Source organism: Nansenia antarctica (genome assembly GCF_963989245.1).
Source record: "Nansenia antarctica genome assembly, chromosome: 4".
Lineage (NCBI taxonomy): Eukaryota > Metazoa > Chordata > Actinopteri > Argentiniformes > Microstomatidae > Nansenia > Nansenia antarctica.
This window is the reverse complement of record NC_137689.1, coordinates 13,766,987-13,790,919: the sequence shown is the minus strand read 5'-3', so window position 1 is coordinate 13,790,919 and position 23,933 is coordinate 13,766,987. Positions and strand designations below refer to the sequence as shown.

The 23,933-nt window shown below is 39.3% G+C and overlaps 2 protein-coding genes across 2 annotated transcripts; one reads left to right on the top strand and one right to left on the bottom strand.

The window, feature by feature from the left end:
• Positions 1 to 1,664: 1,664 nt before the first annotated feature.
• Positions 1,665 to 15,927, top strand: LOC308155678 (protein FAM83H-like; the record flags this gene model as incomplete). Its single annotated transcript, XM_080529052.1, has 6 exons — positions 1,665 to 2,108; positions 2,514 to 2,678; positions 3,061 to 3,185; positions 4,634 to 5,528; positions 7,152 to 7,471; positions 15,837 to 15,927. 6 exons carry the CDS (start codon positions 1,665 to 1,667, stop codon positions 15,925 to 15,927), a joined length of 2,040 nt encoding a protein of 679 aa, XP_080385178.1.
• Positions 15,928 to 19,622: 3,695 nt separating this feature from the next.
• On the bottom strand, positions 19,623 to 23,581 carry terb2 (telomere repeat binding bouquet formation protein 2; the record flags this gene model as incomplete). Its single annotated transcript, XM_080529051.1, has 6 exons — positions 19,623 to 19,726; positions 20,640 to 20,728; positions 22,828 to 22,933; positions 23,045 to 23,184; positions 23,323 to 23,404; positions 23,518 to 23,581. 6 exons carry the CDS (start codon positions 23,579 to 23,581, stop codon positions 19,623 to 19,625), a joined length of 585 nt encoding a protein of 194 aa, XP_080385177.1.
• Between the last annotated feature and the right edge of the window lie 352 nt (positions 23,582 to 23,933).

The following is a 23,933-nucleotide window of genomic DNA, read 5'->3' as shown; positions in this document are numbered from 1 at the left end:
ACCTCTGACTGGCCCACCTGCTGCTTCTGACAGAGTCGTTTGCCTGCTTCATCAAACCTAAGGCCACGCATTATGTCACTGTCAGAGACAGGTTAGGCCTAAGAGCCAAAGAACAATTATCTTTGGAATTTACTACACCCTCAGGCTCACCAAAGTCTATCCAAACCATCATTTGGACTATAATTTACACAATCATTGTTGGTGGATTTAGCATCGGCAATCGGCATAGTAACGAACGAGTCGTGGCATTTGAAAGACCTGATTATCACCTATAGCCTACTATTTGGCATGACAGTGCCCTTTCAATGGTGCCTTAGCTCCAGTTCTTTCTGGTGGGGTTTCTGCTTTTAGTGTGGTGGGAATTAACTGCGAGGCCTAAACGTTACTAGCTATTTAATTGACTAGCTTATTGCAGTGTGTTTTCTAAATGTGCTTACCTGTGATAACACTCAGTCAGAGGGCAACATCTAGTGGAGGCTTTTGTTTGGAAGCGCAAAGTTGACAATGTGACCTATTTATTGCTGCTTGTAAAGACGGATTTTTATTTTATTTATAAAGTTAGATTAGGGGAGACTGTGGGAAGAAATATGGTTCATTTATCTCCAAGCAGGCGCTTTGTTAAGACCAAATGTTCACTCAGCCTTAGTAGCACAAGGTTTCACCTCTGCAAGGACACGTACGTATACTATCAATCCAAAATAGGTTTATACTGCCGCTTTATTGCATCCATGGATGCCAAGAAAAACTGCTGTTGTTTTGTTGTTTGGGAGCTGAGGAAAGGAACTCCAGTTGCGGTTGTCTTGAGGCGGGGCAAACGTTATGAAGCCAGTTGTTTCTCGCATTCTCCCCAATTGCCTCAGGCACGAAAAAAATAATAAACTGGTTTTGCCGGAGTAGGTATAGTCTAATAAAGCTACTCAATACACTCCTTTTCGAGTCGAGTCCTGTCCCGGACCGGCAATGCGGCACATTTCAGAAATCGGTCTGGAAATTACGATTTAACAACTTTTGTTTAAAACGTAGGCCGGACTAAGTTTGAGAAGGTTAACCGTTGATATTGCATTTTAAGGTAAGGTTGTCTTAACTTTTAGCTACAGGAAACATGTTCATGCTTCATGCAACTTTTTATTTTCTTCTTGGCTAATTGTTTTGTTTTCGACATAGCCTGATGTTCATTTCCCACTTCTGGTTTCAATTATTGGTGAAATGTATTTTATACTCTGCATTTGTATTTCATTATTGGCTCTAGAATATTTCCTGCGTGTTTCATATGGCATAAACATATATTAAATATATTGTACTTGCAATGCAATAGCCACACCCTCTCATTTACTTTACATTTTAGTTATTTGGCATAGGCCTACACATTTATTCAAAGCGATTGGTCTTTAGGCTGGGTTATGGATTACATTCATTTTATGACATTTTCAATGAAAAGTTCATACTTGCAATGTATGTTGTATAAGTAACCTACTCACAATTATTGATATTGTCCGCTGCTACTGCGTATTATTTCGTATCTATCATCCTCATGATCTGTTAAGTGTTCCCATTGTGTAATAGCCGATTCGAATAGCCATGTCTTGTAATGCATATTTTATTAATTATGCAAGTGGCATTGATAGTGCTTTGGCTAATTGTCTGTCCTCTCCTCAGATATCAGTATGGCACACCGCTCACAGTGCTCTTCAGCCGGGGATAACCCCCTGGACCCCAACTACCTGCGGCACCATTACCGGGAGGAGTACAGGCTGGCTATTGATGCACTTGTTGAGAAGAACTCTGAGGGCTACTACGAATTCCTCCAGACTGCAGATGTGGTGGATTTCCTATCCAGACCAGAGATTGAGTCTATTAAGTCCACAGTAAAGGTTCCACATGAGAGCTCTCAGACTGAGTCAGAGGGTCTGGGGTCTGGGGATGATAGCTCCTCAGACACATACTGGCCCATCCACTCAGACTTGGATGCACCCCACCTTGACCTTGGCTGGCCCGAACAGCAGTGCTTCTTGGGCCCCACTGAGGTCACCACACTGGTTAACCCCTCTGAGCCTGATATGCCCAGTATCAAGGAGCAGGCTCGCCGACTCATTAAGAACGCTCAACAAGTACGTCTCTCACATTGTCTCGTAGGAGCTTTTACATACCAAATCTTCTAGTTATTCAATTATTAGACAATGTGGTGTAACAACAAATGATTACAAGTAATTCATTGATGGTCGACGTCAGCCCATTATTTCATCATGAGTCTTTGCATTGCACATTCTGCATGCAATACATGTCTCAAATAATCTATTAGGGCTTTGTAACTTCTGAAAGGAATATAATATATAATATATTAATAATATAATATATATAATTTAATTTTTTTAAAGAAAGAAAAGGCAATTTTTTTATGAACATATTTTATTGGCATTTTAGGAATAATCACAAAATAGTACAGTAATATAACATTTTCCAATAATGATCCCTCGAATGTATTGCTTCTGACAGTGTTCTCTCCTCCTCCACAGTTGGTAGCTGTGGTAATGGACATGTTTACAGATGTTGACATATTTTCTGATATTCTGGATGCTGCCATGCGTGGTGTTGTGGTCTATATCCTTCTTGATGAACAAAATGCACATCACTTCACCAACATGGTGTCCAACTGCCGTGTCAATCTGGAGAGCATCCCAGTGAGTATATCCTATTGATTAGTTATATCCTATTGATTCATTATATTGTATCTTGATCATTTTGATGTTGTTATTTCATTTGTAAAAAAAAAAAAAAAATGCTGTAACTTTCCTCAAGAAGTTAATGTTCTGAAAGTTCTTATTCTTATTCTTATCATTCTTATTCTTATTTGTGTGAGGCTCCATTTGGTGCATTACTGCCATCTAGAGAATGGGATGAATATAGTTAGATGTGTGGATTTTCAGGAACTTTGGTACACTTCAATTAGGTCTGTAGGTTATGGATTTGTTTTAATTCAATGAACTCCCCATTTTTATTTTCCATATGATCCTAATTCAGTTTTGGGATACAGTACTATGTAAAATTATGTTTATCTTGCAGCTCATATGCGTCAGAACGGTGTCTGGCTTGACCTATTACTGTCGTTCTGGGAAGTCCTTCAAGGGCCAGATGAAAGACCGCTTCTTGTTGACAGACTGCCGGGCAGTGCTGAGTGGAAACTATAGGTGAGGCTTCTAATTCCAAGAAGGTGGTACTTATAAGCCATTTTGGGGTGGTTTGGACACAGAATAAGCCACGTCCTGGGGCCTCATTTATAAATGTTGCGTATGCACAAAAGAAGGCGTACGCCACTTTTAAGCAAACTTTGGGATTTATAAAAAAGACTTGACAAGAGAATGTGCGGTCTTCTACGGACACTCTGACCCATGCCTATGCACATAAACTGGAGAAATGAGCAAATGCGACTCCGATGGCAGAAGAATGAAACTCAAGAAACGCTTTCATACCATTGTGTAAAATAAATTGAAATATTACCTCTCATGTATTATATATGAAGAGTTGATTAAGAGTTAAACATGATTTAGGATAATAAATACAAATGTAGATATCTGTTTCTGCAAAACAACCCCTCAAATACTGTATCTTGTACAGTTTAATCTGGAATCATATTTAATTGGATCTGTAATTATTAAACAATACTTTCATGTTAAGACATTTATTCTCATAAATAATAAGGTGAATAGTAGGACACCATAGGATTACCATACGAAATGATCTTACCATACCTTTTTGATACCATTTTCGATGCCTCAGATATGAGTGCATAGTTCCATATATTGTTATCACGTGTTCGTTGCACAGAACTGTTGCTCTGAATTTTTTTAGCCTTTCTGTCAGGATTTCCTTTCATTGTCGTCATGCTGTCAGTATGGATTAATATTAATTAGGTGCGTTTCACTGACCATTTATAGGCAACTATGGACGTTAAAAGGGTGGGACAAGACGCTCATTCACGTGCACAAAATTTAGAGTTGATTGTGATTTATAAAGGGAAACCGGCGTGGCATATTATAAATCAGAATATTTTTGTGCCTAAACCTTCTGTCTTTTGTAGATACGCAACCTTTTCACGTCAATCAATCCTACACACAGTTTTATAAATGACGCCCCTGGACTTGAAAACACTTTTAAAAATAATCTAGGTCGGGGAAACCAATCTATAATATTGCATGATTTCTCAGACAGGCCTATCTAGTAATGTTGGCTTCTGAATTCGATCATTCAGATATTTCATGTGTGTCCACTGTACAATGTCTTGTACATTATTGTAAACATGTAAAAACTGAAGATGTTGCCCCTATACATTTGCAGTACCTCTGGAAGTACTCTAGTAACAACCTTGTATTAACATGATGCTACACAGACCATTCGTAAATGCTCACAATTGCATAATAATAATAGTTAAAGTTATTACACAAGTAGGATAAGAACTGTCCCTTATTCTATGTGTGTAATAACACAAACCACTCAACCCCATATGCCATGGAATTACCAAATGACTTTGTAACATGTTAATACACATGTTGTTACAGGGGTATTTACAGCATTACTATGCAGGTACAGGCATTATACTGCATTATGTAGTAAAATCTTCAAATATGTCTGTCTGCAGTTTCATGTGGTCTTTTGAGAAGATTCATCGCTGTATAGCTCATCTGTTCCTTGGACAGCTTGTGAATACCTTTGATGAGGAGTTCCGGATCCTGTTTGCCCATTCGCAACCATTGAAACTTGAAAGTGCCCTTACTCCGATGCCAGATGTCAGTAGTGTAAAGTACAGCAAGAAGAAATACTCCACTCAGAAACTCCCACCTTTCATGAAGCAGGCTCATGCTATGGTGCCCTCCAACAAGATTCAGATGTCTGGCTTTAAAAGGCACAACTATGCTGAGGACATTCTAGGCAGACACTCTGCTTACCACTTCATGCAGCATCAAGCCACGCCAAACGTTGAAGGTATGGGTATCAAAGGGAAGAAGCTCCAGGGGAAACAGCATCATGACTCTGAGCCTGTGTACCCACCAAACACAGAGCCACCAGACAGCAATGACCCAGTACTTTCATCAACCTCTGATGTAGAACAGCTAAACCCACCTGAAGAAAAGGACACCGATGCAAAGCAGGGGCTGCGAGACTGGAGGATCAGTTCATTCCTCAGTGCATCTGATAATGCAGGAGAGGAGGACCAGCCACCCTTTGGACCTGACGCAATTGAAGAGCCCCTAAACCCCTTGAAGGGCAAGTCCTTAGGTCCAAAGCTATCAAATGCCAAAACAACACACAAAACTCCTTCAGAGTCATCATCAACCACTGAAAGTGATAAAATTGAGGACAAGGAGCTCAAATTTATCAGTATTACAAGAGAGGAGTCGTTCCTTCGGAAATACAATCCTACAGTCCAGAGAAGCTCACGGTTAAGGTACTCACGAATCTTTAGCTCAGAACATCCTGGCCAACATGAGGAAGAAACTGCCAATGAGGAAAACGACCAATCCAAATTACCCGTGGTCTCTCAGATTCTGGGGAAACAGAGACCCTTTACTCGAACACCTTTTGAATGGAACCGCAATATAAAGTCAGCTGACACAGCTGATAACTTGACTACAGAGTCGATTTCTACAAAGGAACAATCTAACCCTTTTCAGGTTGATCAGTACATCAGCAATACAGCCTATGTAGATATGAGTAATCCAGACAGTAGGTTCATGTTTTTTAAAGAGTTAGCTGCCAAACGAAAAGCTGCTGAGTCTGAAAGCAGTGCTGAAAAGGCTCCCATAAAACCAGATTTTCCACTGCCTTTATTTGACTTGAAAACTAAGACCACAGTCACAGAGGTACCACGTACCCCAGCAGATACTTCCATCATAAATGCATCTACATCAGAGGCTTTCTTAGAAGCCAGACCACCAAAGAATGTATTCTCAAGCATCAACCTCAGGGATGACACAAAGCTCCTTTTAGAGCAGATTTCAGCCAACAGACAGAATAGGACAGAGCTGTTGGCAACAGATACCAAAACAACACCCACAACTCCTTCAGAGTCATCATCAACCACGGAAGGTAATAAAATAGAGGACATGGATGTAAAGGAACCCAAAGATATCAGTATTACCAAGGAGGAGTCATTCCATAGGAAATACAATCCTGTAATCCAGAGAAGTTCAAGGTTACAATCCTCACTAATCTATAGCTCACAACTAGAACAATTGAAAAATACCCCTGGCCAACATGAATCTGCCAATGAGGAAAATGACCAATCCAAATTATCCAAGGTCTCTCAAATTCTGGGGAAACAGAGATCCATTGCTAAAACACCTGTTGAATGGAGCCACTATATAAAGTCAGCTGACACAGCTGATAACTTGACTACAGAGTCTTCCAAATTGGATGATGCAGGTGGTAACAAATTGCCCAAACCTTTGTTGAGCGATACATCCTATGTAGATATGAGTAAACCAGACCTGCACCAAAAAACCAAACCTGCATCTACATCAAAAGAGGCTTCCGTGCTCCGTGAGTCATTACAAGCATGTGAGGAGCAGGAAGATCTTCTAAAAAATGACTCAACTGATGCTGAGAAGCTTGAGTATAAGAATAATCTACGGAAGTCTAGTGCAAGAGAGTCAAGTGAATTTGTTAAACCCTCCTCAAAAAAGCCCCCCATCTCCAATGTCACCTTAAAGGAGTTTGGTTTATCGGCTACCTCAAAGGAATTCAGTTCATGTAAGACCACCACAAGAAGTCCTGTTGCATCAAACACTACTCCCACCACAAAGGATTCCAGTTCATCTAATCACACCTCAAAGGAACAATTATCATCCTCTAAACCTGTAACATTTGGATCCAACATCCAACCTCTGAGCCTCACATCCCCTCCTACCATCCCATCAGAAACTAGCCACTCCCGCCCTACCATTCCATCTGAAATTAACACATGCCCGCCTACAATTGCATCTGAATCTAGCAAATCAGGAGGACATGCTGTGACTCCAAACACTGTTAACAAAAATATTCCTGAAGAACTTGTCTGCTGTGGACCACAGAGTCGTGATCAGACAATGGAGAATAATAATACTATGACACCGGAGAGCACAACAGATCAAGTAAATCCCATGTTAATCCCAGCAAAGCATGCAAAAGGAAGAAAGTCCCGCTCTCATTCATCCACAGCCAATGTACTCTCAAGCAGCAACCTCAAGGATGACACAAAGCTCCTTTTAGAACAGATTTCAGCCAACAGCCAGAATAGGACAGAGTTCACCAAAGAATCTGCTGCTACTGACGACACCAATGAGGACGAGGCTGACGGAGATGCGAGTGGGGAAGTGGAGACCCTTATTCAACAAAAGGGTAGAGGCCGGACCAGGACCCCTCAGGAGCGGAACAAGCTGCTTCGGAATATTGAGAAAATGCGGAAGGATAGGAAAGTCTACAGCCGCTTTGAGGTAAAGTATATTACTATTACTACTTATTAATAGGTAAATGGCAATACAGTAAGATGAAAGTTTTTGCCTTCTTCATGTCAGCTCATGTCTTCCATTTATTTGATAGACGCCTTAACCATGGACATAAAAAGAAGAGAAGAGATTACAGAAAGGTCATCACTGAATTTCACAGCCTTGTAACAATTATCCCTCAAAGAATTTCTCTGAATAGGCTTCTGCCTCTTCTGCTCACCTGGTTATTACTTATGCAAATTAGTAGTCTACATGTTAGTTCTTGTGTTAAATGGCATAATGTCATTCAATCTTGTAAAAACAATATAGCATAGACCATATATATAGAATATGTTTTTTTTGTAAAACATGGACATTTCTTCATGTATCAGCATGTCAACCTAGGATTGTATTAACAGAGAGAGGACCTTTTTTGACTAAATTTGCCAACATGAACTGAATTATGAGAAGCAGATGGTCTAGTGCAAAACAATGGGCCGGTGAAGGGTGAGATTGAAAGTAATCTTGTTACCAGACACTTCTGCCCAATATGCGTGGAAGTACTGGTTCTCAAATACAATGAATGGGAAAAACTCTGCATAGCCATTGGCATCACATCAATCATCTCTCACAGCACTTCCCCCCCAGTTCTTGCACACCATACGTTTCTCAGCCACGCCTCACAGTCATGATTTGCTAAAATCAAATAATGACAAATACTTCACAGTAAATTCAATCCAATGAAGACCAGGTTTGAGTTGTTGTTATTCCAGGCTTATATGTGATTTGTGCAATAGCCTTGGGATGAGGTCAGATTGAAAACCACTCCAATCAGCTCAAAATGTACACCACATTCCGACATTTGAAAAATATTGTTTCATCAACTTTATATAGAATGTTATATAAGATGTCTTATTACTGACAGTACAGGTCAAGTGCAATTTAATAACTGTTACTCTGTCGGTTGCTTAAATCTGATCTGGTTGAGGGTCTGTATAATGTACTGACAACAGCCGTTTCACATAATCTACACATCCTAGTACAAAGACTAGGATCATTAAAGAGAATGTGAAGGAGTTTGATCTGAGAATACATTTGATGTCCTAGGCTACAGTAGTCTGCAAACCACCTGTTTAATTGAGGCTAGTTTATTCTAGTTTACCAAATTAAGCTTGTCATGTGCTAAACATATGTATGATTAATCATGTATATTTGCACCACAAATGTGTAAATTAATATTTACTACTGTGATTGTTAATCTATGGAACATAATGGGTCAGTGTGGTTGTATAACAGAGGAAAAACTTAAACATACTATAATACAAACGTATCACTTAGTTATCTATAAAAATGCTTCAGTTAGAAATAGTTTGTTGGTTTAATATTTGTATGGATTAGTAATGCCTTCAGTCCTAAGGCCAAACAATGTTGTCATTTGTAATTTGTCCACGCCACTGCGTATGTGCACTGGCATGTATTTTGAACTTTAAAGTTATTTGCCCAATCCCCTGCGTATGTGCACTGACATGTCTGTTGAACTTTAAAGTTATAATGAGATTCATGAGATTCAACTGGTTGGACTTGTTTTAAGGCTCCACAGTGCAGTACTGTAAGTGCTATACTAGGAATTGTTATGTAACAGGTCAAATTTCATCTTTGAATGACAAGATTGGTGCTCTGCAAGGCAGTTTCTATGGCTTGTTTAAGTTGTCATTACCAAGTTCCAAAAGTTCCCTTATCCCTTATTGAAAGTACTAGTGGTGCTTGGCACCCTCTGACTTACAGTACAGTATATACCGGCATGAGCCGCTGATACAATGTCAGCTATGGTGTATAGTCCCCTTGTTACTTTGTCTATTATGCTGACTGGATGTTTTGTACAGTATGTTCTTAAAAGAATAAAGTGTTAAAATTAACATTATTTGCAATGTGGTGTTTTTTTTTTAAAGATCTACTGTATATTTCATGATGGAAGCAAGGATCTAATCTCTCACAACTTTAGGTGACCGGAATGATAAATAGTGGATATATACTGGCCTAGTGGATAGTGAGTTGGACTGGTGATCAGAAGGTCATGAGTTCAAATCCCACCACTAGTGCGCCCTTGAGTAAGGCACTAAGCCCTAAATTACTGCTGACTGTCCCTGTAATCTCTAATTGTAAATCACTTTGGATAGAAGCCTATGCTAAATAGTTAAATGTTTAAAAATGTAAATGTCAATGTCAATCAATGTAGGGGTTTCTTCAGACATGGCAGAGGAGCCACATAACTTGGAACCTGGACTATTGTCTACTGATTTAATCTCATTAAAAAATGTGCACATTGATAGTTATCTAGACACTACAGGATTTTGAAATCCGGGACAGTGATATCCCCACAGTTTTAGACAGTTTTCTAATGTTTGTTGGCCTGTTTCGTAAGTGCTTATTGCTGTTGTTGTACGTATTTGGTGGCTGTGTCTCAGTGGTTATTGTTGTACCGTATTTATGTTTGCTTGACTGTGTCTCAGTGTGTATCGTTGTATTGGTTTGTTTACTGGCTGTCTTAGTGTCCATGTTGTATCGCTGTGTTGATTGGTCGTGTCTCAATGGTTATTGTTGTGTTTGCTTGGCTGTGTCCCAGTGCGTTTTGTTGTATTGTATTGTCTTGTGTTGCCTGTCTGCTTTTTGGCTGTGTCCCAGTGCGTTTTGTTGTATTGTATTGTCTTGTGTTGCCTGTCTGCTTTTTGTGCTTACTGTTGTATTCCATTATTGAGGTCTGTTAGTGCTTTTGTTGTATTGTTTGTGTTACATGCATGTGTTTAATGCTTATTGTGCTTTGTTTTTAACATGTTTTATCTTTCAGCCCCCCTCCCCTTTCCCCTTATTGCAGGCCGGCATTGTAAATAAGAATTTTGTTCTTAATTGTCTCGCCTGGTAAAATAAAGGTAAAATATTTTTAAATTTTTTTAAGTAACATACGCAAAGACTTATCCATGCCCAGGTTCTTTTGATTTGATTGATTGATCTTCTTGAGGGCAAAGGAGGGTTTTTGTGAGTTATATTCATATTAGCCTAATTTTATTGTGTAATAGTATCTCAATGGCATGATTGTCAAGATGCAGAACGATGCAGAAACGTTGCAGAAAACCTGTTTGGCTAGCCTAGGTGCGGGGCTATTATGGTTTGTGCCTGCTTGGCTGGGCCGGGTGTGCTGGCGGTGGGTCGGGTGTGTGGGGCGGCGGCGCCCCCCCGGGGGGAGTTTGGGGTCCGCTGCTGTGTGTTATGTGAAGCGCATTGAGTCGCATCTTGTGAGAAATGCACTATACAAATAAAACTTGATTTGATTTGAACTTGAAGATTTCAGCCTTTCTGAACAAGAGTCTTGATGACACTATAAAGGGAGACCAGGCTGTTTGGACACTGATGTTTCACTCCCCGACAAGCTAAATTCCGTTTGAGGATAGTGATATGGAGCTCCCCATTAAAGCTCTCTTTACCAGCACTGTGCTAGAGGGCTAGACTGTGCTATCGTTTACTGAGACTGATGTGTGTAACGTTTTTAAGCATGTCAGCAGTGGCAGCTACCCCCGACCCGATGGCATCTTGGGCCGGGTCCTCAGAGCATGCACTGACCAACCGGCAGGTGTTCTCACAGACATATTCAACATGACCATGTCCCAGTTTTTTAATCCCCACCTGCTTCAAGGTGACCACTTTCATGGTGCCAAAGAAGACCAAGGCTACCTGTCTTAATGACTATCGCCTTGTGTCTCTCACATCAGTCGTAATGAAGTTCTTTGAGAGGTTGGTTAAGTCCCATATCGTTAGCCTCATAGCATAGTCATTGTTTGGCCAAATTTAGATATCTACCTAACTCTGCTCTCCTAACACTGCTGATTTACTGTGCATTATTGCCTATGCCATCAGCCTAACATAATGCGTGTTACATTCCAAAATCACTATGCCCAAGTCATCTCTTTGACATAGGCATTTTTGACACTACATACAAAGATGGCTCGGCTGACCACAAGTGAAGCATGACGTAGGCAATTATGCTATGAGACTAACGATATACATTCCTCTCTACCTGCTGCAACACTAAACCCACTCCAATTTGCATATCATCCCAACAGATCCACTGATGACGCCATTGCCCTCACTGTACACAGTTCACACTGCTCACCCTGTTTATTGACTAGAGCGCAGCATTCAACACGGACCAACAGGTTTCTGAGGCTCTGCCTCAGGCATTTTGTTGCATTATATTGTTGTATTCAATGTAATAACAAATAAACAAGACTTGATTTGATTTGACTTGACACCTCACTCAACATGATCATTGAAAGAGTTCTGTCAGTAACAACAACAACCCTAAATACCAATTTGGCAAATGTGGCTCCAGAAATCTTTGACCGCAGTAAAGGATCAATGTTCTGGAAAGGTAATATTTAACACAATGTTGTCAGGCAGTCCTACCTCACGAAGTATATACTGTATAAAATCTATTTGATTATGCAGCAGGGGTGTCGTAAAGGGGGGGAAACCATGAATGACTAATGGGGCCCTAGACAGGAGTTTTTGTTTATAAAAATGTTGTTTATCTTTTTTTATATATATATATTTATTTTTTGCACCGCCACAAATGATTTGCTTATTCTAAACAATATAATTGAATGACAATAATATTGTGAATGTGATGAAAATTAAAAGGTATAACCATAATCAGGTCAGGCAACCTTCTCACCTCAACGTTTGTATTAAGTTGAAACAGCAGACCTTGGAGGTGAGGCAGTTGTATTGTAGCAGCAGCACAACTTTTGTTTACTTACTTCATAGTGCCTAGAGAGCCCCAGGTAGGCAGAATCTCAGCAGAAAGCTGTCAGACAGACTCTGATGCAGAGGAGTGCAAGGAGGAGGAAGAGGAGTTCAAGAGTAGCAGCAGTGCCAGTGAAGGAGTGAGAGAAGATTGTTCAATCACAAGCAAGTAATATGTATGGACAGATTCGAAGTGAGGAAGATGAGGTTTTAGATGACACAGCACTGTGGCCAGAGAAAGTACAAACCCATGAAGAGAAGCTATTGTTCGTAGACCAGCCAACAGGCGTGGTGAGTTAGCCTTGTTTATAAGAATTGGTAATACATTATTTAATCTGAAACATGGATCATTGGTTATGAGTCACCAAATGTAGTCAAATCAAAAAGTGTTTGCAATACTGTTAATATAGGCAAATGATGAAGGTAGAAACTAGAATCTGCGCAATTGTAGTATAGAGCAGCAGAAGCTTATAGTTAGTACATTTAATAACACATATTGTTCAGTATGTTATTTTATTCTGAAACTTGTTAGGGGCTCGGTAGTTGTTGTCATGGGGACCCAAAATACTGGCAACGCCCCTGTTATGCAGTATGGGTGATGCCATATGCTACTGTATAATATGGCCTAATTTTAACAGTTTCTTCAAGCTGGTTATGACATGTCTGATATTCCTTTTATGGTTTCACAGGGAAAGTTGGAGACTGGAAAACCATGTTCTCTGTCAACCAGAGTGAAAGGTTTGACAGGATCTCCAAGGAAAGGATGAAAGGTCTCCCTCTATAGTTAGTTTGGGGTATGTGAATAAGAAGTTAGCTAGGGTGGTGGATTGGAATAGAATGCAACTACACATGTTATATTTGATTGTATACCCAGTTTAGTGAACAAAGTTCACTCCCCTCTGTTGGTGTCAACAAATCAAGCAACTGAAAATAAACATAAATAATTATAATGAAATATAACAAAACTCTCCTTATTTCGTGTTAATCCAGTGCTCAGACCAAAACTAATGAGCATTTTCAACCAGATCCTTAGTCAATTCAGTCATTGTTGGTCGGGGTAGAAATGCTTACAATGTCTGATCATTCAGTCCTGTCAAAACAAAAACAAAAAGCTAACCTTTACAGCATGTTCCTGTTCAAAAATGAAAAATCCTAGTAAATTAAAACAAACAACAAACAATGTCGAACAAACAATACATGTCAACAGTATTGTGTCACTAGTGTGGGCTCAGTTAAGGCCATTATGATTAAATGTTTAAAATTAATTAATGGACACATACATTTGTACATAAAGATCCTCAATACAGCATGAAAGGTGGGAACATTACTAGTCACAAACATATGACTTGCACTTGACCGTCTTGGGAGCTTGAGCAAGATAGAGTTGATAGAGTTCTGGGTGTTTTTTTCGACCTCCACAATGAGCTTGCAGTCATCCATCCTTGTAGTGCGCGTTCCGATAATGTATAGATAAGGACAAATTGTTTTTTTTACCCTCTGACCTATTTGAGTGAGAGAGAGAGTGAGAGTCTCGACATGTCAACTTCTAATTTAGTTGTATTTATATTTTTTTAAACTGCAATGTCCACACTTCTTCTTCTTAACATAATAATTATAATATATACATAATATAATATAATTATAGCCTACGTGGGGTTTCTGCTATGACATATACCATATTTTAATACGACTTTTAATTTGAAACAGATATTTTAAAAATATTAAAATTAAAGAAAAAAAAATAGACATATTTACAAATATAGACATTGAAAGTGTAGTGTATGTTGCTCGTATGATGATGTCAAGATGACTATCAACAGATGATTTTCAGGCGCCCAGCACGCGGGGCGTTGTTCTGCTTATCTTACAGGGAGATCCTGCTTCAGCCCCATGTCTACCCAAAAATCACAAACGGCCTGGCTGCATTAGGAGTTGTAGGCTCGTCTTACTTGAGCTGGTACGTAAGGTAATTTGTCAGTCAGATAAAAGTGGTTTATATCTAGTTGATGAGGTATTTATGGCATTGAAGATGTTACGAAAGTAACTTGATTAAGTAATTGAGATTCAGTCACACTGTATGCTGCCCTAATAAAGAGCCTTACAAGCGTGATGGGATCCCAGGCTAACTTGTTATTACATTAAGTAAATCCTTACACCTGGGTCTGGTTGGGTTCTTCTTCTTCAACATGTGTGTTGTTGTAAGACTCCTCTACCTGCTGGGACAGATCCTGAACAGCTGTGTCAGTAGGTCAGATATCATGCAAATGTATAATACATTTCTCTATATAATATCCCTCTCTCTCTCTCAGGTGAAAAAAAAGACTGCTAAAGGAAGTGAAACTCAACAAATGTTCTTCTTTGATACCCAATAGGCCTGATGAATGCCAGATCTTTTCACTTGATTCAGAGAGCATGTTAAAAAGAGGTCCATCTCTTTCACCATATGTACCGTAAGCTAGTCTGACATCAAAGTGACATCCTTACGAATTGTGGGAAAACAGTGATGTGATACTCAGCCAATGGTATTTTTCTGCATTATTAAGTATAAAAGAAGTACCAAAAATATTACTTTTAGTATGATAAATGGAACAGGGATACGTTTCTCAAGTAGTAACTTTGTCTTTATCCAGGTGTGGATTGATTTGTACAAATGTTACTCTCTCACAGCTTTGCGGTTGGGTTGGGTCAAAATGTTGTTGCTTGAACGACTAAAGCCGTTGACAATTCATGGATTGTTTGACATTTCATGTTTGGCATTTCATGTTTTGTTCGACTCAGGGAAGGTCTATACAGATGTTTGCATTTACATGTTTGGTATTTAGCAGACAACTTTATCCAAAGCAACTTACAACAAATGTTTTTTCTTTTATTATGACACTGCAGAAACTGTACAGGGGGGTAGAGATGTGTTTCTTCATATGCTTAAACAGTTTAATCATGACCTTATTTATTAAATTAAATACATTATCCATATGATGGCTACACTGAACATTTTAGTATTCTATAACTATCAAACATCAATCTTTTGTGTTTTCACGCACAATCTGGGATTCTTTTCAATGGTCATTTCAATACATGATAGGCTACCCTGATTCTTGAAGAATATAAATGCCTCATGAAATTAGCTGTTTTATCATAACCCAAAATAGTGTATTAATCCATTGCTCCATTTAGCTTCTCCAAACAAATAATTAAAAAGCTTCTAAATTTCTTTAAAAATGTTGACGTCATTGACTGTCAATCTGTGCATCTAGAGCACTGTCTAGACATTTTAGACAGGTTACTTTTCTCCAGCTCTAACCCTAAGCTGTATACCAACATAAGTGGTGAGGCTGCCATTTGGCTGAAAGATAATTCCCAGATTGTGGCTTTAAGCACAAATCACCATTCACTAGAAGCTGCTTTTCAACAGGAGGATAATTGATTCAATTGATGTTTTTGGTCTTCTTAACATTAATAATTCAATTGATCCTTTTTGATCTTCTTAACATTAATAAATAGTCCACTAAGGACAGCACATTGCTGCAATGAGATCCCTGACCCAAGATCTGCACTCTGTAAATGTGTCAATCCCTCATGTAGAAGCCCCACGGAGGTCCCTGTACTCTTTGAGGTGCTGAAGATAGTTGGGATCTGCGTCCACCAATCCAACAGACAGGATTTTAGCCAATAAGTGAAGATCTTGCTCGCTTAAATCCTTCTGCTAATGAAATAAATGTGAAATTATGGTTCAAAATCAAGGACTGCGGTAGATTTAAAGAGAATGTGGTGTTAGAATCTAAAACCCCTGTATCCCTTCTCACCTTTTTGTTGTTGGCTCCTTGTTCATAGGATTTACCCCTGCCCACCAAAGCATTTCTCTGTGAAAACAATTATATTATGGTCTTAGGGTGAGAACAAGAGTACCCTTATTAGGACAGCAACACATTGTTAATACTTAATAAGTAAGTTAAGTTAAAAATACAGTAGATGGTTAGTAAGTCACATATTTCCCTGAAATTAGTAAACTATTGTGAAAGCCTATTGTTTTAATCATCAAGATACAGCAAGAAACAAATAAAACAACAAATTAAATCCCTCAGAATATCAGTACACACAATTATGGGAAATATCAAAGCAATTTTAAACAACATTTTAATTCTTTAAAACTAATGCCGTAGGAAATTAGGAGCACTCACCTCTTTCAGGCCATTTGAAAAGCACATAATTATGCAGATAAGGCCAATGGTAATCTGTATAGATTTAATGAAGAAGACACATAGTCAACATTTTCTTTCCTCTTATATGAAGGTGTTGTACATTACAAGGCTCTCAAAATATATATTCTGCTAAGATGGCAAAGTTTGACACCTTACCTACAATAATTATTATCACATTTCAACACAATTAAACCTATTTGTTTAAAAAGAAAAGTAACCTACCCCTAACAAGTACAACATGTGTTTCTGTCTTTTCCTCCTTGTGAGCTGTCTTCTTGTATGTCTCCCACTGAAAGATTTAACAATGAGACTATAGGCTACTGACGCACAGTAAAACTCCAATGAAGAACTTGCATTACAGGTTTAACAGCATGTTTGGTGAAACCTTTCAAAGAGGCTTTGGTGAAACCATGACGCTTTGGTGAAACCAACACCTACAGTAGAACCCAAGTGAAAAAAATATTTTGATAGTGTCGTGGATATAATTGATTCTTAATAGATTTAGTAGAACTTACAAAGCACAAAGAGCTTAGATCAATTGTCTCCAAAGAGGCCTTTTATTAAGCCAAGTTACATGAGCGCAGAGAGAAATGAGCAGACCAATAAGCAAGAAGGAATAGCGCAAAGCAAGAAGCAGCCACCAACGATGGGTGCGACTCATATTTATAGAACTGTCCTTGGTCATGAGGTCACTATTCTTGGGAACCAATCATATTATACAAATCTGTGATTACACAAGTTATGGGCCCTGTCCATAGTCAGAATTATTCACTGCGCCACAGATCTTGGCCCATCCCTTACAGGAAGGAAATGGGCCTTCCTTGAGTGCTAGCTTCGCCACTACTGTAGAGACTGACATTTCTCAGTATAACATGATATAAAACCACTACAATAGACTGTGTTCAGCACAAAGGCCAAGGAATATGATTATAGGCCTAACTATGGACTGTTTTATTAGTGTTCCTACTACTACATAGTAGTAGGAACAGTATTGTTATTAGTGGTTTACTTCTTCTTATTCTTTTCCTGGCCTTGGTCAAATAGCAAAAAAATGCTATGAATTTGCATGTCACAACCAGAGAGCATCAGTAACTATGGCAGAAAGAATGACCATGATTAGACCATAGGTGGCGCTATAATAACCAAAAGTAAATAATTAACTTCAGAATGCTGCCATTTCCACTCCGTTGGATGAAAATGTATGAAACGTGGTACATATATGTGTCTTTCCTCATGGGGAACATATTTGCCTCAAGAACCCATAAGGTCCGCCATGATGGATTTTTCTGCAGGTGCAAAATGTGGCCACATTTATACAAATTCACCTAAAACCAAGTGTAAGTCGGATTGGTCTGAAATTGTATATGAACATGTGTTGTGCACGTCTCTCTATATGGTGTCAAAGGATAAGAGATTCATTTAAAGATATCGGAGAAAATTATATAAAAAGAAAAAAGATTGGGCCAGAATTTTCAAATGCTCTGAGAATTTGCCCTGCTACGTCAATATTTATGGAAGTCGACAGGCTGTGTGTGTTACTATGTCGAAGCATTTGAAGATTGAAGATATCCCCCCCCCCAAAAAAACGTGCCACAAATTGAAGATATAAAAAAAAAAAAAAAAACGTGTCACAAGTTGAAGATATATATATATATATATATATATATATATAAAAATAAAAAAAACGTGCCCACCCTCCTCCATATTTTATGAATACGAGAGGACAGAGGTCGCAGGTCACGCTGTTTTCTGTCCAGCCTTTTCAATTGGAAACCGAGCGCAGCAGCGAGGACAGCAGAGAAGACATTACACACAATGTTGATCAAAATGAAGACGATCCGAGAGGTGAGGAGTCTGTGCAGCAACTGTCAACCAATGCCAACCGAAATGTAAAGTGTAAACAAACTTGACGTTATCAAACTATCGTTTACTATAAAGTGTAGTTCTCGTCCACATGCATCTTCCCACTGCTTTCTCCTCTTCCGCTCATTCCTTAACCTTGTCATTGCCTCTATGCTGTATATTGATTCCATTCAGCTTAACATTATATATCGTTCACAAATAGCCTACACAGAACTTTACTTTGGTTCATATCACTTAACATACTCTAAATATATTGAAAACATATACCTCCCATGTCTGATTAACAATGCATCTTGGCACTACAATGTGTTACCATGTTGAAGCTTTTCCAGTTATCTCAAAAAACACAATTTTGGCTAAAAGCTAAGGCTAATGATAATATAGCACTTTAAAACTCATCTTCTCATGACCGCTTTACCTGATTCAGTCAGATGGGGGTGGCATACTATGCTAGGCTTGCAGAATATAGTGTAAGCACATTATAAGTAATGAAATGCTTGACATAAGCTATACAACATGGTCATTAACTGGGGAAGGTTAATCCACAATGCATTTTTGTATTTACGCTTAGTGTATATCATCATCATAGCATAGTAGCCTATAATTAGGTGACTGGTACCTTACAGGCCCGTGGTCCTAGGGTATTTCCTATCATAGCTTAGTATATCATAAGTTCAACTTGGCCCATATTAGGTGAGTGGTCTAACCCCCTGTCTGTAGGTCTACCCCCTATCTGTCAATCTACAACCTGTAGGAACACGCCCCATTGCCACGGTTATATTTATTACTTATTTTGGGGGGGGAGTGGGGCAGTCACACTTTTCCTTTTTCTTGCGATAGAGACAGTAGAGATTTGACAGGAAGGATGGGTGAGAGAGAATAGGGATGACATGCAGGATATGTCCGCGGCCGGAATCGAACCGGGAACCCTGCGGTTACATGGTCGACGCTTAGTGCATTACTTCACCAAGCGTCCCCTATCGTCTGTTTTAAACATGATTTTAATAAGGTACTGCATAGGCTACATGTTTGCAATGTCAATGTCTTATGTACAACAAAAGTATACAACTCTGAACCCAGAATCCCAGAAAAGTATTTATTGTTCTTCCATTGATTTATTTATAATTAAACAGAATTAACATCATACAACAAATGCCACAACAGGAAAGAAGTTGGGTTAAAAAGCAAGCACAATATATTGCTGTCTTGGGGCTAACAATTTAACAGCATATATTTGTTCTCAAATACAAAAGTCATAATCTTTATTATCACTGTGATCTGTATCTCTGGGATCTGATGTTATGCATCATCGGTTGCTGGTAGCTTTAGAGACAGAAGAACCAAAGTGGCCAGGTAGGAAATCCTGCAGTTGCCCTGAATATGTCTTCAGGTCTTCAATACTGACATACCCTTGGAATAGAACAAACAAGTAAATGAGATTTTAGAGATAATTAATGCACTCCTACACTTACAAAGGATAATTCAATTTCCTGTATAACATACTGTAGAGACTATTATGTTATTGTGTTATTATGCTAAAACTGTATACTGCTACTATTGTATTCCGGTGCTACACTACTACTACTGTGATCTATTTGAGATTTCTAAAAGGAGAGCTTGCGAGTAAGAATTTCATTGTCAATTTCAATTTCATTCTCAATTTCACACACACACACACACACACACACACACACACACACACACACACACACACACACACACACACTGTATCCCAGTATATATGCCGATACAACATTGAACCTGAACTGGTTATGATAAGATAAAAGGAGAGCTTGCGAGTGAGAATTTCATTGTCAATTTCAATTTCATTCTCAATTTCACACACACACACACACACACACACACACACACACACACACACACACACACACACACACACACACACACACACACACACACACACACACACACACACACACACACACACACACACACACACACACACACACACACACACACACACACACACACACACACACACACACACACACACACACACACACACACACACACACACACACACACACACACACACACACACACACACACACACACACACACACACACACACACACACACACACACACACACACACACACACACACACACACACACACACACACACACACACACACACACACACACACACACACACACACACACACACACACACACACACACACACACACACACACACACACACACACACACACTGTATCCCAGTATATATGCCGATACAACATTAAACCTGAACTGGTTATGATAAGATAAGAATGCTATAGGTGACAAATGCATCCTTTACCTGTAACCATGTTATTAACTGGGTAATGTTGTACTCCACAACATAGAGCCTCTTCCTTTTGTGGAGTATCCAAAATAGATAAGACATGGCTGTTCAAAAGAGAACACATTACATTTACATGTTACATTTAGCAGACACCTTTACCCAAAGCCACTTACAACAAGTACTTTTGTCTAAGTAAGTGAATCATCTATAGGCCTACATTAGTTATCATAAGAAAAACAAATCGATGCTAGAACCAGGGGCCATTGGCAGTCACAATGCTAGAAGAAGGAAGAATTACTTTTTATTTACAGTAGAGAAACTGTATAGGGGGGTAGTGGGTATGAAGAGGTCTTTAGAGGGATTAGTTTGTAGTGTATTCATATAGTATTTCCATGCACATATAGGCTACATGTTAATCTTCCCCTCAAGATTCCCTGAATTGTTTTCTAACCTTAAAGTATGACCCCCAGTGGTACAGATGTAAAAAAAAGTATGTTCAGGACCTGAGAAATTCTTGACCACCTGAACTGTCACATTATCAACATGTAATTCAAAGCTTATTCTTAAGGCAGCACTGCATTAAGGCAGCATGTGCCTCCAATCCAGAGAGTTGGCAACTTCTTTTCATACTTTTACTTTAAATGTGTTTATATCATTAGAAATCATATCACAAGTGTATGTGAGTTGTATGGGTCTGTAACTTGTGTATTTGCAGCACATGGTTTGAGAGGACACAATGTCGTCCCCTTGCTGCAGGGGGATGAAACTGCAAGAGAAAAGTGAAGAGTTTCTCAGGTCTCTAATCATACTGCATGATACTTCTATATGACTCAAAATGAAATACGGAGATACATACCAGCTCTTCATGCTTCCTGCGTGATCACCATGGCAGTCTTCTTCCATCTGATCATTTCGCAATATCAGTCTATCATTTGAGCCCTTTAAAGATAAACAACACACAATACTGTAACGATCCTGTATGAGGCCCCGTTAACAGCTCCTCCAAGGGAGTTAACTCTCTTGGTATAGTGGTTAGCGCGGCCGGGAGATCAGGGTTCGACTCCCGCATGGGGCGAGTTACACTACCAGTTCCCGTTCGCTACACTGGTGTCAGAAGTGGGATGGAAGGAAGGCCATCGGAGAGGCGTGTCCACGTGAGGGACTTGACATAGTGAAGCGTGAGGGCACGCTCTCCCGAATGGTGAGGATAGTGTAACGATCCTGTATGAGGCCCGTTAACAGCTCCTCCAAGGGAGTTAACTCTCTTGGTCTAATGGTTAGCGCGGCCGTCGGTTATGTGGGAGGTCGGGGTTCGACTCCCGCATGGGGCGAGTTACACTAGAAGATTCCCGCTCGCTACAATACATACACTATATGGACAAAAGTATCTGGACACAATTATCGTCTGGGGCTGTTTTCATGGTTTGGGCTAGGCCCCTAGTTCCAGTGAAGGGAAATCTTATCATCAATCAGTGCCCGACCTCATGCTCTTGTGGCAGAATGGGAGCAAATCCCTGCAACCATATTCTAAAATTTAGTAGAAAGTCTTCCCAGAAGAGTGGAAGCTGTTATAGCAGCATGTATGTGTAATGTATATAGTGAGTGCAAATGATGCTTATTAATTGTCACAAACATGAAGAAGCATCAAGTGCATGCAAGTGAGCAAGGGATACAAAAACTGTCCACACCTAAAAGCGAAGTAAACTTAATGATTTTACTTGCTGACTTTCTTTCTCACGCAGGAGATGTAGTTAGCTTGAAATGTTTACATGGGAAACTTTAATCTATAACAGCAATTCAGATTTCTGCAAAAGGTTCATATTGATAACATTGTGGATGGAAATAAGTCAGTTGGCTAAAGTAATGTTTAACATCATATCCTAATTACTCATGAGTCATGTTGAGGAGAAAAACAGATCCCCCCCACTAAAATAAAAAAAATGTCTCTCTATTTCAGATGTTTGCGCCAGTTAGATCCATCCATTGTTTGTTTTGAGGTGGTCTTGATGTGCTGTCTGACAGATTATATCAGGACAGCTGCCACAGTTCGCAGTACATTACTTACAGAGTATATTAGGATGCAGTGTAAGGAGGACAGTCAAGTGTGTTTGCAATTCAGAGGATCCAAGACTGAGGCTGATTGCCAGCTTGCGGGGGAGAAAGCTATACTGTTGAGCGTCCGCATCCGCATGACACCTGTTACAGTACATTAGGACTTATGTTAGCCTGTGAATCTGCGTCAATAACCTTTTTCATTGTGAGATCATCTTCCTGCTCCCAAATGAACCTCCCAACCACTGCTCTCACCTCTGAAATAGAAAGATAGACATATACATTTAAAAAAGTAAATTAAAATAATAATATTTGTCATGACTCTCCACATTATGCTTGGTGAGATAAAGCTTTTTGGTTTGACTCACCATCCTGAACAGAGGCTGGAGGTAGTACATAGTGCCCAATGCACACAGACCTGACACTGTGGCATTTCTCACATGCAGCCAGATAGAAGCTGTGAAACACTATCAGCAGGTTGTTTGCATAGTCCCAACTCTGAAAGATCCTAAAAATTGAATTGAGATATTGAAATGATTTAGTAATAATAATAATAAGGATATCATTTTCACTAATTGACAAAAATCAGGCCGTCGTCTGGCTCGAGGACAAGAGAACTGACTACAGGTCACTACAGGTTAGCTACCTCTTTGTGTCAAGACAGGTGGCATCCTCACTGAAAAGATAGTCTGCCGTTTTCCAACTTGTAATGGCTCCACCCTCAGATACTGTAATAAGAATAAATACATAAATACAATACCTCAATAATAATGTCAGTGTTGAATAAGGACTAGATAGCTGCCAGGTATAGCGAGTATTAGCCTTGAACTTGCTAGCTTACCCCAAAAGCGACTCTCCCCTCTTCTCACGCTATTTGAGAACCACGCAGTTCTATTTTTAAACATACTTTGTAAAGATTGAACAGGTAAAACAAATAATTGTTAACTATATATTATATATTATAATATTGTCTATGAAATGTTTATAATCGTCTTCAGCCTAACTAGCTTGTAGTTCGGAGAAATGTTTGAAAAATACACGCGGTACAGTATCACGTGAACATGGTTGCCAGATGGGCTTCACGATTTCCATCCTAACCAGTCTAAAAACCGCTAAATCCACCAAAAACCAGGCAAGAAAAACGTTAATTACTATTGGGCAGGTGCTCATCTCCTGCCCCTAAACTGTATGTCTGTTGCCAATGATGTTTGTAAAATAAAAAATAAAAACCTATATGTATGTAGCTACGACCTAACG